The sequence below is a fragment of the Cottoperca gobio genome, chromosome 5 (genome assembly GCF_900634415.1).
Source record: "Cottoperca gobio chromosome 5, fCotGob3.1, whole genome shotgun sequence".
NCBI lineage: Eukaryota > Metazoa > Chordata > Actinopteri > Perciformes > Bovichtidae > Cottoperca > Cottoperca gobio.
In genome coordinates this window covers 11,490,567-11,506,661 of record NC_041359.1, presented here as the reverse complement: position 1 = coordinate 11,506,661, position 16,095 = coordinate 11,490,567, and the positions used below count along the sequence as shown (strand labels likewise).

The window sequence follows — 16,095 nt, the reverse complement described above, 5'->3', positions numbered from 1 at the left end:
TGCATTTGTGAAAATCCTTCGCAAGACTCGAAACGCGCTTCACAAAAATCTTCTGCAATTACTCGACACACGCTTCGAAGCCTCGGCACGAAAGGACACATCACTACTGGATAGCTTCTTATCACGTTTTATTGTGCGTGCTCGTGACAGCCACGGCACAAACAGCAGCCGGATAGTTACACAATTCCAACATCATACAGCACTACGACCGTGAAGCTTTTCTCTGCAGTATCTGTTGAGAATAATGAGGGACACTAAAACATTCATCCATAGCTTACCGCTGGAACAGAGCGCGAGGAATAATGAAACAAAGGATTGTGAATTTGTGGTTATTTTTTTATTGAAAACAGTGACAGTGGATTATTTGAGTTGAAACCTTTTTTTTGTCCCTGAATTAGTTCTACCAAATAGCCTCTTAACTATACGATGTTAAGATGAAATACAGTTAAATATTCAGACATTACAACACAAAACTGATGCAAACACAACAGGGAAGGATTTACTATAAAAAAAAAAAAAAAAGAAGCTTTCATAACCCACAGAAACCATCCCGAGATTCACCTCCTTTAACTAAAAGACGGTGGCGGGGAAAGCCACAAATCAGCTGTACTCAGACAAGACTAACAATGTGGCTGCTGTATCCACAGTGTGGTAATCCATGTGACATCCCACATATTATATTTGGACAAGACTGAAGTCAAAGTGCCTACTTTTGCACACTTTCTGGGAGGAAATACATTTTGTACATTTAGTGGACAGCTCCACCTTTGACCGACTTATTGTAAGACACATAACTTCTAAAGGCTTCTCATCAGACATCGAGTAACCAGGAAGCGTATTCTTCTAACCGATTGCATGATCATATTGTTATCGGTCATTGTACAGCAGTGTGGGTCGTTTGTTACAACTTCCAAGCGAGCATTTCCAAAGTGTCACGGGGAGAAAACAGGACAAAAATTCTGCCTTTTTTCCAAGATAAAACATTTAAAACTGGCCATAAATCCATTTTTAATAAATGAGCAGGTCCTACAGTCAGGATTCACAGATATAGAATATTTTATCGGTCCTTGTGAAACTGGATTTTTCTTTTTTTATATTTCAAGGAGAGTAAAATAGGGAAGAAGGTTAATATTTTTAAACTATTTAAAACAAAAGCTTTTCACGTCACTCCTCTGTACTTCATAAATACATTCAGCACTCAAATTGATGCAGTTTAAAAAAAAAAAAAGTTCTATTGCATAAAGACATGATTAATCCTGCCTAAACACTGTCACTACAGACCATCACATGTGCACTTAAATTAACATGTATCCATCACAGTTTTCACCACATCTTTTCTCATATTTGACATCTTCATGGACCTTCCTCTTCCTTTCTCACACAGACATAACATAATTTAAAAACATAGTAAAAAAAGTTTGTGAGTAATCAGACACGGGTTAAGGTACACTCATTATTACGTTAGCTAAAAATCACAGGGCCTCATTGGATTAGTGTGAAAACTTTATAACAAGGGTCATGAGAAAACCAATGACTTGTAACTCTGTCAGCTAGCCGTTCACTAGCCTCGTGAGTCAGGCGTCTGAAAGCTCGCCTAAAGTGTCGTCGCAGCTTGTGACTGAAGGATAATCTCTCTTCACACAAAACCTCAAGAAATACATTTACCACAATGCCTTAAGTATACATCTGGATAAGATGGGGATAACATACGAGCTATAAACAATATTGTTAAGGGGAAACAAACAAATATGATATCAAATAATACCAAAGAACATTTAAAAACCCCACTAAAAACAACCAAAAAATGTTAATGAGTTGAAGGTGAAATGCCGCCTTGGAGTCAAAAGCAGCAAACAAATAAGTGACCAACAGTTATTCTACTAGAGATACAGTTTAAACATCCCTTTGTGATAGCATGTAGGGGAGTAGATTTTTTTCTTTTTCTTTGTTCAAAGTGTGTGTGGCTCCCTATAGGTATGGGTACTGTGTGAGGCGCCTGGGGCTCAGCTGGTAGGCACTGTAAGCCTCAGCCCGGGGCGTCACACTGACGTAGGGAGACCCGGTGGCAAACTGATGCTGGTAGGCTGCGGGGAGACCGTGCAGCAGACTACTGACAGAATCCTTACGACTGGCCGAGTCTCTCCGGGAGGAGGACGATGAGGTGTACGTTGCTGCATAGGCGGAGGGGGAGTGTCCGTGGCTGCCGTGACCACGGCCGAGCAGCTGCTCCATGGCCTGAGAAGCTGAGGAGAGGGCGGTGGAGGCCGGGTACGCGTACAGGCTGGGACCAGGGACCGAGGCCGAGGCCAGGGCGGACACCTCGGGGAAGTTGTAGTGAGAGGAGATGACGGGAGGGAACGTCGGCTGGCGACGCAAAGATGAGTCACTGTGGGAACGCTCCTGAGATGAAGAAACCACCGGCTGAACCTGAAGAGAAACAACACTCAGTATACATGCAACGAGGAGGAGGAAGAAAATCAATGTTATCCCACATATTATATTCAGACAAGACTGAAGTCAGAGTGGCCACTTTTGCACATTTTCTGGGGGAAATACAGCTAGTGCACAGCTCCACCTTATTCTAACAACTTCTAAAAGGCTTTGAGTAACTAAGACACACACACACACACACACACACACACACACACACACACACACACACACACACACACACACTGAATTAAACATAAAAGCGATAACAGCAACAGTTAAGCTTGCAAAACCACCATTGCAAAAGAAGCCTCACCTGGCTAAGGTTTAAGGGGTGTGACTGGCTCGGCACCAGCCTATGACGCTCCATGCTCTCCCCCGAGCTGCAGGGCTGTCGGTTGGATGATCTCTTAGGCTTTATGTAGGTCACTGAATGAAAAAGGCAGTTAAGTATTAGTATAAGATGTAGTGCTTTTCCACCCAACATGAAATTCGTTCCTGGTAACACACAAGACAACGGTAGATGAGCGACCCACCAGTCTCCAAGCGGCCACGCGAAACAGCTGCTCGCTCAGAACCCTGGGTTTTGACTGAAGGTGCCACCACTGCCAGAGACTTGGCCTGGCGTGATGACATGGTGCTAGCTGGGTTCAGTGTTCGGGGCAGAGGAGTCAGAGGACTGGCTGTGGAGGAGTCCGAGTCGTGCACCGTCACACAGCTGATAACGTTAGTGCGCTGGCTCAGACCAACACTATTGTAAATGGAGAAAAAGTGTTATTTCACAAGAAAACGGTACATCAAAGTAATTCAGTCTAACTGAATAAAGGCCTGGTCTGCTCTATTGTGTCAAACAAGGCCTGTTTTTCATCTATCCTCTTGTAGAAAATGTTATATATAGTAGTAGTACCAGGATGTAGGATAGCTTTTGAACTACAAATATTGGATTATCAAAGAAGTAAGACATAAAATGCCATAAATGACCTTTGTAATCAAAGATCTGTTAAAAGGGGCTCAGAAAAAAATGAAATAATAGTGTAGAGGAGGATCTTTTCCTCACCTGGCAGGATGGAATTTGCGCTCATCCTCAGTGTCTGTGTCACTGTGAATAGTGATGATGCTGACCGCAGGACTGGGTGTGTCGGAGATGACGATTGGCTGGGACCAGGTGGCGCTGGGTGGGGTCACGTCGCTGCAGAGTAAGGATGCAGCGGATATACCCCTGGGGCAGAGAAACAATAGCAAATTGAGTTTTCCCACCCAAAGCAAACATGATTCAGCTGTGATAACAGAAAAACACTGAATATAAAAAGCGTTGCGCCACACTAGTCTACCATCGAAAAGAGTCACGTTAACTGTTCCTTATATCAATTCTATCAATGTTTATTTGCATTTACATCTATGCTACAAAGTGATAAACTAACTACTAAGTAAGAACTACTTACATGTGTAAACATTAGAGAAACAGCTTAAAGTGATCAACACTTGCTGGTTGTGTTTTGGCTGTCATCAGTGATCCTTCCTTTAGAGTCTAAACCCTGCAGGACTCCACCAACCTGTTTCTGTTCTCTCCACGTCTGGCTTTCACCTTCTTCCTCTCCTGCTGGGTCCTGGCTTGGGTGGTGCTCCTGTTAGGGCCAAAGATCAAACAAGTTAAAGGTGAACACTGATAAAAGAAATCAGAACAGGAAACACAAACACAAAGAAAGCTTACTTTACTGGCATTGTGTTGGAAAGGATCACAAAAGCACAGAATGTTTTCACTGCATGTCAACGACGACCATGTTTTGTTTTTGGAATTCATGCTTTTATTTGAGAGAGGACAGTGTAGAAAAGGGCGGGAGAGAGAGGACATGCAACAAATGTCGAGGCCAGAAATCGAATATGGGATGTTGCGGTTATATGTCGTGCATTGTCACCACTAGTGCTAACTAGTGCTCTATATGCCAACTAAGGCGCCATGGCTGACATTTTATGTTCTCTGACATTTTCAAAATAATGATGACAGAAATATTGGAAAAAATAAAGACACTAGTTCACATCTGTGAATCAATAATCAGACTGTGAACAGTCGTTGACCCACCTCCAGCTGTGTCCCTGCTGAGTGGAAGCATCTGAGTGAAGATTTTCCAGGGGTGACTCAGGGACATTTGACTGGTGGGCGGAGCTGTGGATGGCCACACCTGGGACCTGCTGCCATGATGACGGTATGAGGATCTGCTGGGTGCCAGTGGGCCAGGCCTGCTGAGAGAAATAACACACACACACACACACGTCAGTACTGTATGTAATATCAAGGATCAGATATTAACGAGTCAACACAATTTACTAGATTGCTGGAATGGGCCAGACAAACTGAGCCATGCGGAGAAATAAATCCAGAGAACGAAGACAAAGAGGCAAACCAATTGGCCAATCTCTTCCGCAGGCAAAAGCACAAAAGGTAGATAAGCAAGCAACCTTTCCCAAGCCATTCCCTTATTATAGCATTGCCCTGCAACAAATGCACAAGATGATATCATGCAAAGCACAAACAATGAAGCACTGTAAACAGTCAGATTGGGAATAAAGACAAGTATACACAGGAGCACGGTGCCTGTTAAAGAAAAAATACTGAAGAAAGAGATTTGTTTAGTTCACTGATGCCAAACAGTCTGCTGATAAGCTGTGTGGGGAACAAGGCATGCCACGTGTTCTGGGGCTGGAACAAAAGATGCGTGTCAGAGTCTTGCTGTCGACTAGGGATTTTAGTGGGCTTTGTAGCGGCAACATCCTTTGTTGAAAGCAAGGACGGACAGGACAAGAGAAGCTGCAAGCAAAGCGCAGACCAACTCAGCAACACATGCGCTCCATGCCCCCAGCACACCTATGGGGAAAGACTGTGGGGGAGGGAATGAAAGACTGAGAGTGATGTGGGAAGGGGGCGTCCTTTGGAGTGGAAAGAGATTTAGTCTATTCTGACTTAATGTCACAAAAGGGGAATAAAAAAGAAAGAAAAGAAAATAAGCACCAAGCTCCCATGATTCTCACAAGTCTTTGTGTAAAAAGGAAAAAATGAAGGGATATTGTAAAATAAAGACTAGCCCCAAACTGCGTGTGGCACAGAGGGAGAGGGAAAATTGCAAACAAATGAAATGAAAAGGCGCAGAGAGATGGCATCGTTAGTGCTCGAAGGAGTGTGCGTGTGCATGTTTTCTTCATGTTGCTTTACCAGCACTGTGGCTGTGTGCTCCAGGAGGGTGGGCCGACCCACCCCGGCGCCCAGCCCGAGGGGCAGAGAATACTGGGGGGCTATGCCTGCTGAGGGTGGGTGCAGGGTGGCCACCATCAGGGGTGTGCAGGAACCCTGGAGGGGGGAGGGAGGGAGGGAGGATAGGGGAGGGCAGCATTAGGGCTCGATGAAATGTAATGACCTTCAAAAAGGCTGCATCTGAAGAGGTGCACTGTGGTACCACTAGCCATCTGGACACCTGACCTCTGCAGCGAGCAGAAATTATTCCTACTTCTAGCAACCGGCAATTAAGTAGCATTTTGAGCCATCTGGCCTCCATCCCACATAGGAGACTGGGAATAAGAGAGGCCTGGCCCTGGAAGTCAAATCTTGTTATTTCAGATGGGTCAAAGATATAAATGCATTTAAATAAACATCATCTTCATCACCTTTTTATTGAAGAAAATGTGCCAACCTGCTCCCCACTAAACTTTGGCTCGCTCTGCTGGCAGCAAAAAGAGAGCGAGGGCATGAAAGGAGCGCTCAGTGTTTACATGAATGCTCAAAACTGGGCACCATTGCTCCCAGCTTGGCGCTAATGACATGATTTCATTCATGGATGTTGCCGGATTACTTTCTGCAACCGTGAGTTTAGGTTTTTAACAGATGACAAAAAATGTGCACATGTGCACTGTGTCAAGGAAATCTGTATGGAACTGCTGAAATTAAGGTCACATCAGTATTCACAAATGGTGAATACTTCTCTCTGAGGTCAGCGTATAATGCTGAAAATAGACACACCCCTTCCCGCATGCAAATTAACTCATTTTATACAGGAAATGAATGCACGACACAAGTCTAATTTATGCGCCTTTGACCAACTTTGGACCCATTCAGACCGCCGTCTCGAAGTCTGAAGTGCGGTTCCATACACTACACTGAACGAGAGAATTACACTGAAATATTACTAAATAATAATTAAATTGTTAAGTTGTACTTCTTTAATCTGCCCATATCTCTCAATTGGCCATCCGTGTACACTTTGTGTCCATCTTTGTAAAAAAAGAAAAAGTGTGCCGATACAAGCATTGTGCATCTTAACAAAAGACGCATCATTAACCAATCACAGACCTGTGAAATTTGATGAAACACTCCTAACAAACTCTTACCTGTGTGAGCATACTTGGCTGGATCTGCAGCGACTGAGCAGACTGGTTCTGAGGTACTATGGGGACAGCGTTCTCCATCCTCACAGGGAAACTGGAACTCTTACTGGATGACTGTAGCCCTGGAAAACAATTCCACACAAGTGAGTAAAACCAAATCACTGATACAAATATATCAGAGTAAACAGGACTCCCTTAAAGATCAGATTTAAAAATTATTTTAAAATCCCTGGTTCACAAAAACAAGGTGGAATAATGTGGTATATAAGGCACGCACGCTTTCAACTGAGGTGATTCGTAGTGATTTACAATAACCAACATGTTGGTAGAGACAGACCGACACCCCTTCTTGATAATCAAATTGGAATAAACCATAATGATTTTTTTTTTGCACGATTACAACTTTATCCTTTACCTTGAATAGTGGAGGGTGGACAGACGATGAGAGTCTGCTGGAAGGGTTCTGTCTGGCTACACAGCCCAGCAGGACGCGTTGGGATCGGGACACTCTGTTGAGCCAGCCCGGGAATGTTGATAGTCGCCTGCTGGTACAGAGCTGGCTGGTAGTTCAGCAAAGGCACCGCTCCCCCCGCAGAAGGCACCTGTTGGAGAAATGACCACTGATTAATACTAGAGTAGTTACCAGGCCTTGAACATGTGTAAGAATGAGGGGCAGCTTTCATTACATTAAAACATTTAATGACTTTCAAGTACTTTTTCAAGCTATATCTCTTCATTTTCAAGGACTCAAAGCAAATACTTTATTTTCAAATATACATTTTTATTTAATATAAATAAATGATATGATCAAGCATTGTTGCTCAAATATTAAAAACAGAGCAGTCTATACAATCACTGCAGCCACGAGAGGACCCTGAGCATACGATAATAAATGTAAAACAATATTACGCTGATGGGTCAGTAAGAGTGTGCGGGATTTGCTGCGGCAGATACACTCACGCACACATGACATTAATGTCATCTGACAGACAACGCTGAGGGCTCAAAAGCCCACGACAAGCGCTGCTCAAGCTGTCATTGTGACACGCGGCAGGACATTGTTCCTCACAGGCCCTTTACTCTGAATGTTAACTGTAGTTCTGTCTGTGTCGCTTTACTTCGTTAGGACAAAATAGTTCCAAGAGTAAGTGCTTGTCAAACGGGGAGATCTCGTTTTACTCACTTCAGAGTACGTTAACGTAGCAGCGAGTACTAACATTAGCAAGCCCCTGTCTCCCTATGCCAGCCAGCTTTTTTATTATTTTTTTTTATAAATAACATTCAGAGAAAGCACGAAGACAAAGTGCATAGACAGACAACGTTACAAAACCCATCACGTTTAGTCTGTAACAGGCTCAATAAGGCAGCGTAAAGAGGAAGAGCAATTAAAAAAATGAGAAAAAGCTTAGAGACTTCTGATTCTGTGCAATTTTGTTATAATGACTTGATGAACAAAACTTTATAATTATAAGACAGAGTTTTGTGGTTCATTTGAATGTGCAAGTATTCTAGCCCCCCGTGTGAACCCTGTAGTGGTGAAGATAAGGGCCATACCTGGTTATGCTGGTTGAGTTGGCTACTGAAGGTGACCGTGAGGTTGCCCGCAGCAGCGCTGGGAACTGCATTGGTGGAGTACAGGGATTTGCTGCCATCGTAGGAACTGCGGCGCTTACAGATCTCCATGTTCTGGAAGCAGGACTTCACACTGGAGAGGAAGGAGTAATGAGCGTTTCAACGATTACATTTAAATAAAGACGCGACCAAACCGACATACATGTGCAGCAGAGCCTGAGAGAATATCTTCACATCGCACACTTACTGTGAGCTGTGGGGGTAATCCATGAGGTGGCTCATTGTGACAAAGGGGTGACCCAGAGTTTTTGTAGGCGTGATCCTTTTGTCGGCATCCAGACGGAGCATCCGCTTCAGGAGGTCTATAAACTCTCGTCTATCAGCTTTCTCTGCCAACATGTCCGTGCCCTCCAAATGAGAAGACAGGTTGACCTGGAATACAAAAAAAACTAATGGATCAAACAAACAATGTGGAGGTAGAGGTAATGTGATTCCTCGGTTTGTGTGCGTAGTATTTGTGTACAGAGTAAAAACGGTGCGTGCGGAGCAAAAGGACTTTAATAGAGGTTATGTGAGAAAGCCATCTACCTGCATCATGTCATCCAGACAGTTGAAGATGTACTTCCTGGCCTCCTTGGACTTGATACCCATCTCCATTTCATGCTCTGATGGAGTCTGGAAAATAGAAAAAACATTTCTGCTTATACATTAAGTGATATGGATACAAATCAAATAATGAAATCAGGGGGAGCATCAAGACGTCTTTATGTTCTAACATGTTCACTCATTGTCTGATAACCCTAATGGATCAGTTCCAGACCACTTAATAAGCAGATACTCAGTAGGACTAATATGAGGCTATATTAACCTTAAGCCTCCACAGTGGGTAGCTGGAGTCAGGTCCTCGATTGAAGAAGCGACTGGTCTTAGAGCCGGCGCTCAGCAAGTACTCCGCAGGCAGGCCTTGAGTCTGAGAAATGTAACGGATCTGGAAACGAGGGGAAAACACATAAAGGTGAGATAAAACAGTAAGTGCCATGGATATGACTAACATCTACCCTTACAGTTTGTAGTTCTGCTTGTTCTTCTGAAGCACGTTGGCATCTCTTGGCTTATTGCAAATATAGCAGCTCTCAATACGAGTTTCTACAGAGCACCTACCCAATACCTTCATGACCTGCTATCAACTAACAATGACGGCCTCTATTCTATCTCATAGGTTAGCCGCCTTTCCCAGGCATTTGAGCATTTGTTTATTCCCAGATAAAGCCTGGGAAACCCTTAACGTCAGTACTGACCTGGTCGTACTCAGATGCTCCAGGGTAGAGAGGCCAACCCAGAAACAGCTCAGCAATCACACATCCTAAAGACCACATGTCGATGGCCTCACAGAACGGCAAACCCAAAATGATCTCTGGAGCCCTACACAGCAAAGAGAAGGTTCAAGGATTAGGAAACAGAACTGCGCTATAGAGTTGTGTCATAGTAACATGGCTTATAGGTCACCACTCATCCTCATAAGATTACATGGACAGATGTATTTATATGAACAAAACACCGCTGGATTTCCTTCCACTAACCTGTAGTAGCGAGACTGTAAGTAGGTCGAGCAGACCGCTTTGGACACGTGACTCGCTGAGCCAAAGTCAATGACCTTCACCCTGTAGGGCTGTCTGAGGGGGTCGACCAGCATGATGTTCTCTGGTTTCAGGTCTGCATGAATCAGACCGAGGCTTTTCAATTTCATCAGCGCTGTAGCCACCTAAAGATGAAAAAAACAAAGATGTATCCGGCTGCATTAGAATTAAAGGTTTAGAGCAGCAATAACAAATTAAAAGTAATAATAGGAAACGGTTTTATGAATGACTACCAAAAACATTTGCCAACCTGCTGAAGGATGGGTCTGATGTGCCGGAGTGGGAGTGGGCTGAACTTGCTGTGCTTGAGAAAGTCATACAGGTTCTGCTCCAGCATCTCAAACACCAGGCAGGTGTGTCCCTTGTGTTGGAAGCATTCGTATGAACGCACAAAGTTGTACTCATCTGCGTTCTCTGCGCTCAGCCTATTCAGAATACCCACCTGTTAAAGAGAAACACATGTCATTTGTACATTAAAGCTGGTTCAGTCATGTTTCATAACAAGATAATGCAAGAACGTGCACAATGTCATTGAATGGAGGTAAGTTACAGTAGTTGCCAAAATGATAGATAATGCCAGTAGACAGTAGTACCACAGGCAGGGAGTCACTTCACATCAGTTGCAATTTAACAGCCCTAACCAACAACATCCTGGTAGCATCCCTGAAGCTTCTACATAAATCTCACATACAGCCACACACAGCTAGCATTGCAGCATTATTGCTGCGAGACAAGAAGCTCTCTGCCAACGATGTAAAATGAAACCAGTTACCACTAGTTGTGTTATCAAGGCAGGATACACAAATGGTGCATCAACAAAATGATGTGTAATTACCTCAATTTGGCCCTGACGAGCATACGAAGGATGGTTTTTCAGGATCTTGATGGCCACAATCTCATTGGTGCCTCTCTTCCAGCACTTGGCCACTTGTCCAAACGTGCCTCTTCCTAAGAACTCCAGCACTTCATAGCTGCAGGACACGGAGCAGAGGATCTCGTGCTGCACAAGCTGATAATCCCCTTCACCATTAGAGCTGCTGCTTTTAGTAGTTGGAGCCGAGTGGGGAATAGACTGGCCTGTGCCTCCTCCACCACCACCCGTACGGGTGGAGTAAGTTGCTGCAGGGGCTGAGAGCTCCTCTAGTATTTGGACACTGCCACACCCGCTCCCACTGCCTTCATTAGTTTCCTCGATCTTTCTCTTATGCCCGTGCCGGTGCCCCCTTGTTTCAGAGGTTGTCTCCGTATGAGCGTAAGAGGAAGACGTCGCCTGCTCTGCCACACGTCGACTGGATCCACGGGGAAGACTGCCAGTGCTATCAGCTGCCCGCACCACCACATGACCTCTGGAGCCGGGCGCTGTAGGGGGGAAGACCAGGGATGGTGCAAAGGGTGCCACCGCCATGGCTGGGGTAAAGGTGTATGCCGACTGGCCCGCTATGGAGCTGTAGGCTTCAGTGGTGGACACGTCCCAAACATTGCTCTCCACCTTCACCTTTTTAACGCGACAAAAGGCACTGGAGGAGATGGAGGGAGGAGAGAAGACCTGCAGCTGAGAGCTCATCGCTGAAAAGAGAGTGATGAGAATTAGATGGAGATACAAAACAGAGCACCTAAATCACCCTAACCCTTCGAGGTTTATGATTTCATATATGTAACACCACCTTTACAGAATATTTTGCGACGTGGCCTTACTCTTTTCAGGCGGTTTGTAATCTATCCTGAAACAACAGTGTTTTTGAGACTTCACAAAGCTTATAAATGTGATTATGGATTTTCTTCCTGGACTATTTAGATTGTGTTGTCATTAGCCAAAGAGTTTTGAGGTAATTATGCATCCCGTGATGCATTGTGCAAGTCTTTGGACGAATCAGAGGCTTTTGCTGATGCCATGACTGAAAATGTTCCCTGCGCACGTGGATAATATTGTACGGCTTGCTCCCAGGATGTAGTGCGCAATCCAAGAATATATTAGTAGTTGTTCCGTTTTTATATATTTTATGAGGCAAATGAACAGGAAGAGCGATCGGAAGCAGTCTTGTAGTTCGTAGCGAGTAATAATTTATTCATTACTCGTGCACAGTTTGGAGATGGAAAGACCAACAGCTGATTTTGATTTCAGGAAAGTGAAGATGATGGAGAATGAGGAGCAGACTGTGATCTTACCAAGAGGGAATTGATCCCAGCTGAGGTATATTTGAAATAAAAAAAAATATATATTAATAGTTTTATATTTGGACATGCATCGTTCATTTGGGCAGAGTGTTTTAGGATCTTATCAAGGTATCAGATGTTATTTTAAACAATTATCCATCCCAACGCAAGTTATCTACAGTAACATAACAACATGTGTGAAGTGTGAACACAGTGTATGGTCTCTATGCAGGGAGAGATTCAGCTGTCCTCATCCTGTGAGGAGTGAAACATAATATTTGTGATCTGATATTGAAAACCTTCAATATTACTAATGTGTGAATGATGAGCAACAGGCTGCTGAAGAGCATAGCACCTCTGCTGCAGGACATCAGTGTGTTTTTTTGTAAATAATGTGAATAGCTTTTAGATGCGTGTTAGTTAGCATGGTTCTCCCCCCCCCCTGGTTCCCAAGACTTGGGAGAACATTTTTCTGAAGCTCAAAGTTTTGGTTCTTATTGTTCTGTGTGATTTGAATACCGTATGGTTATATAACTATGTATACATTCATGTGACATCCCCTACAGCATACCTAATTCTGATAGCCTAGTTTATTCTGCAGTACAGGGTTGAGGTTGTACGAGCATCTTTACACAAGGAGACCAAGTGAACCAAAAATCTGAAAAGAAATGGCTTAGTACTCAGAGGGTTAAGAACTTCTTTAAATTATTAATAAACATTACAATCTGTGTTGATATACTGCACTGCTGCATATACTTTGTTTATTTGGTATACTCAATTAAACATGAATGCAGATTAATACAACAGTTCATCCCATTTATACCAGTAACCAAATATAAACAACTCAATATAATTCAATACACCTCAACAGCACCTTCAAACTACAGATTCCAAAATGACCATAAAGATGAACACCTCTGTAAAATCATTTTAACAAACTGAAACAATTAAAGGATTTATTGATTACTCCAATAACTGAAAATTAATTAACTATTATTAATTATTGTTTCAGTTATTTTTCAAGCAAAAATAGCAACATTTCTCTGGGTTCAGCTCAAATGTGAGGATTTACAAATTGTGTTTGTCCCATTTGATAATAGGACAATATATTGATTACATATTTGGGTTCTGGACTCCTCAGTGGACATAACAAGTCGTTTCAAGAGTCAAGTCCCCCTGGCTCAGAGACTGATAGCCACCATGTCTTGACATTTCAAAACCTAAACAATTAATTGATCAACTAAATCATAAGACATTTAGCCAATTTGCTGGTAATGAAAATAGTTATCTGCAGTCAACATGTATAACCCTGTTGTTGTATTACACTGCAATAGGTTCAGTTAGCTTTCCCTAATAAACTGGCAACAAGTGTAAAATCCAATAACCTTTACAATCTTCAAAAACCACAAACATAAACTTGGGAAAAACTCCACAAACCATCAAATCTAAGATGAAGATATATCTTTACATTATATTACAAATTCCACAAGTGTGCCGTTTGTAATCTGTCAAAACCTTATCATTTAAGAGACGGAGGTATTATCTGAAGGGCCAGAGTGCAAATCATTATAAGAAACTGTTTATATTATAGTTATAAGAAGACACCTTGAGAGCCTCATTTGCAGGATTGGGTGACGGAGTTAGTAAAAGTTGCCGCATAAAAATAATGTCATACAGGATGTGTAGCAGGACAGAAAGGTAGAGCAAGCACACGTTTTATAAAAGCAAAAGCGAAACGGTTATTTTCCACGAGCGTTATGCACGATCTGTATCGTTTCTATATTGCGTCCCTTTATTTCTGAGAAAGACTGTCTGTATGCTGGTTGACACCTCTTGTTCCTATGGACATATTTTCTATTAAGTAATAGTACCGATGTTATATTTCAAAGTAAACCATACAAGCCACAGAACAGAGAAAACAAACATAACTATAAATGAAGTCACTGCTGGACAGCTCAGACAGTGTTATACACACATATACATCTATGATCTCATAAAGTGGACCTGTATGTGATGAGTCCGGCTCCAGGCTGAACTACACTTTCCAGTTAAGAGAAAAGAAAGTCATTTGTTTAGACAACAATGCAAATAAGCGGTGTACCGGAGAGATGGATGCTGACCCATTTTATACAGTCCCTGGTGCTGACAGGGTGAGGGCAACTGTGATGGACCATAGTGGCAGCTACTTTTTTGACCACATCCCTTACAGAAAATTAGATGAATGATACGTTTGGCCTTCACTTTATTGCCCATATGCATGCGACAGACAGACTTTAGGATCGAATCAACAAGGCAACATTACTTAAATGGCTAACAAGCTAACAAGCTAACACATTAACTTCGTTAAAATATGGCGTTTAACGAGTATTGGTTTATCTCACAACGATAAAGTAAAGTGAAATGACATAGACTGCATGGAAAGAAACACTTCATATGTAAACAGTGGTAACATACCGGATTGGATGTTGTTACAGCGTCGAAAACTGGGCTTCGTCAGAGGTTTAAATCCCACTGCAGTCTGCTGGAGCAGCGTTATCCGATTAGCTAGCGCTAGCTACCGTCAGATGCTAGCTAGGCCTGCATTGTTTCTTCAGTCGATGGAGAGCTCGGCAGCAGCAGAAAGCGTTACAGGGCCGAGCTTTCACAAGGAAAACATATAGGTCTCCTTGTATTGTTAACTTAAATCATCTAGTGCTAAAAAATATGTACATTTGTTGATTAAAACATTATAAATTATACTCTAAAACCGCCTGTCCTGAAGCAGCAAATCCACTTTTTACCGGAACAACCACGTCCTTATATCAGCTGCGATTATTACGGCATTTCCGGTTAGTACCGTAATTACCGTGGATTTGGCAGGCGATGCACACGGAGATGAGCGCAATCTCTGATAACAGGAACAACTAAGGCGGACTGAGTTGACGTGAAATGTGATTCACAACTGTTACAACATAACATTGTCGACGGTTGGTCGCAGTGAGATTTGGGATCGTTTTGCACATCAGGCAAAAGTGTAAACAACAGTTTACGGTAAAGAGAAATCGGCGTGACGTAATGTAAAAAATACCAGTAATTTTCCGGTAGGACCAAAATGTTCCACACATCTTGGAATAAACCTTGTGGACATATAGATGTGATCTGTAAAGGAAAGGCAATCCAAGATGTGGCAAGTGTGGAGGAGAGTACACATTTAAAGAGTGTGAAGAAAATGTGCAGGGTAAATGTTGTAACTGTGGAGGTCTGCACAGTGTAACAGCAGGGTGTGAGGAATCAGAGATCATTAACTATTCAAGAAACGCGGCTTTAGCCAACATTAGAGTTTAAAATAAAAGGTTCTGATAACAGCAGCGATAGAGGAGAGGACAGTGGGGAAGCATGTATAACATTTGTGAAACTGGGAATACAATAAAGTGTTGGGAAAATGGACAGATCTGAATCTGAATGTATAATAACTTAAGTATGGGCAAAATATGTGTAGATCCGTGTAGAAGACTTTGATTAGAAATATTAGATGAACTTTCATAGAAGAAAAAGTTATTTGCTGTAGATATTTTAATGCACACCGCACATTATGGTGTAACTCGGACTGTAATGATGACAATGTAACTTACTTTAGTGACATTAATCCAAACACAATCCTATTCTAACTGAATTGAGTTTAGAAGAATGTCAACAGGAGGATCAGATAAATGGTCTTTCAATAGATCGGATCAGAAGAAATGTAAGGAAATTAGTATTAAGGGAATTCAAAAAGTTAACCAAAATAAATGTAGAGTAAATGATGCAGTTTGTGGAAAAAGACAAGTAAAAAAAATGCACCAATCCTGGCTATTATTGACCAATTGCTTTAACATCCAATTTCTGTAAATGAATGGAAAAAAAAAAGAATGAAAGGTTAACATATTAGACAGAGATGAAATAACGTGTT

The 16,095-nt window shown here is 42.5% G+C and overlaps 1 protein-coding gene across 4 annotated transcripts; it reads right to left on the bottom strand.

Annotated features, from left to right (window-relative positions):
- Positions 1–315: 315 nt before the first annotated feature.
- Positions 316–15,017, bottom strand: hipk1b (homeodomain interacting protein kinase 1b). Of its 4 annotated transcripts, none has more exons than XM_029430886.1 (18): positions 14,622–15,017; positions 10,849–11,579; positions 10,264–10,455; positions 9,957–10,138; positions 9,675–9,798; positions 9,245–9,364; positions 8,965–9,051; positions 8,624–8,808; positions 8,359–8,509; positions 7,220–7,406; positions 6,808–6,926; positions 5,639–5,773; positions 4,511–4,668; positions 3,984–4,055; positions 3,488–3,649; positions 2,967–3,181; positions 2,747–2,859; positions 316–2,427 (listed from the first exon to the last, which is right to left on the bottom strand). In XM_029430886.1, the coding sequence occupies exons 2-18, from the start codon at positions 11,575–11,577 to the stop codon at positions 1,969–1,971; spliced, it is 3,390 nt and encodes a 1,129-aa protein (XP_029286746.1). In that variant the 5' UTR covers positions 11,578–11,579; positions 14,622–15,017; the 3' UTR covers positions 316–1,968. The 4 variants fall into 4 exon arrangements, with proteins under 4 accessions (XP_029286746.1, XP_029286745.1, XP_029286747.1 ...); XM_029430885.1 differs by having other exon boundaries at positions 4,511–4,671; positions 14,622–15,016; XM_029430887.1 differs by lacking the exon at positions 5,639–5,773 and having other exon boundaries at positions 4,511–4,671; positions 14,622–15,016.
- Between the last annotated feature and the right edge of the window lie 1,078 nt (positions 15,018–16,095).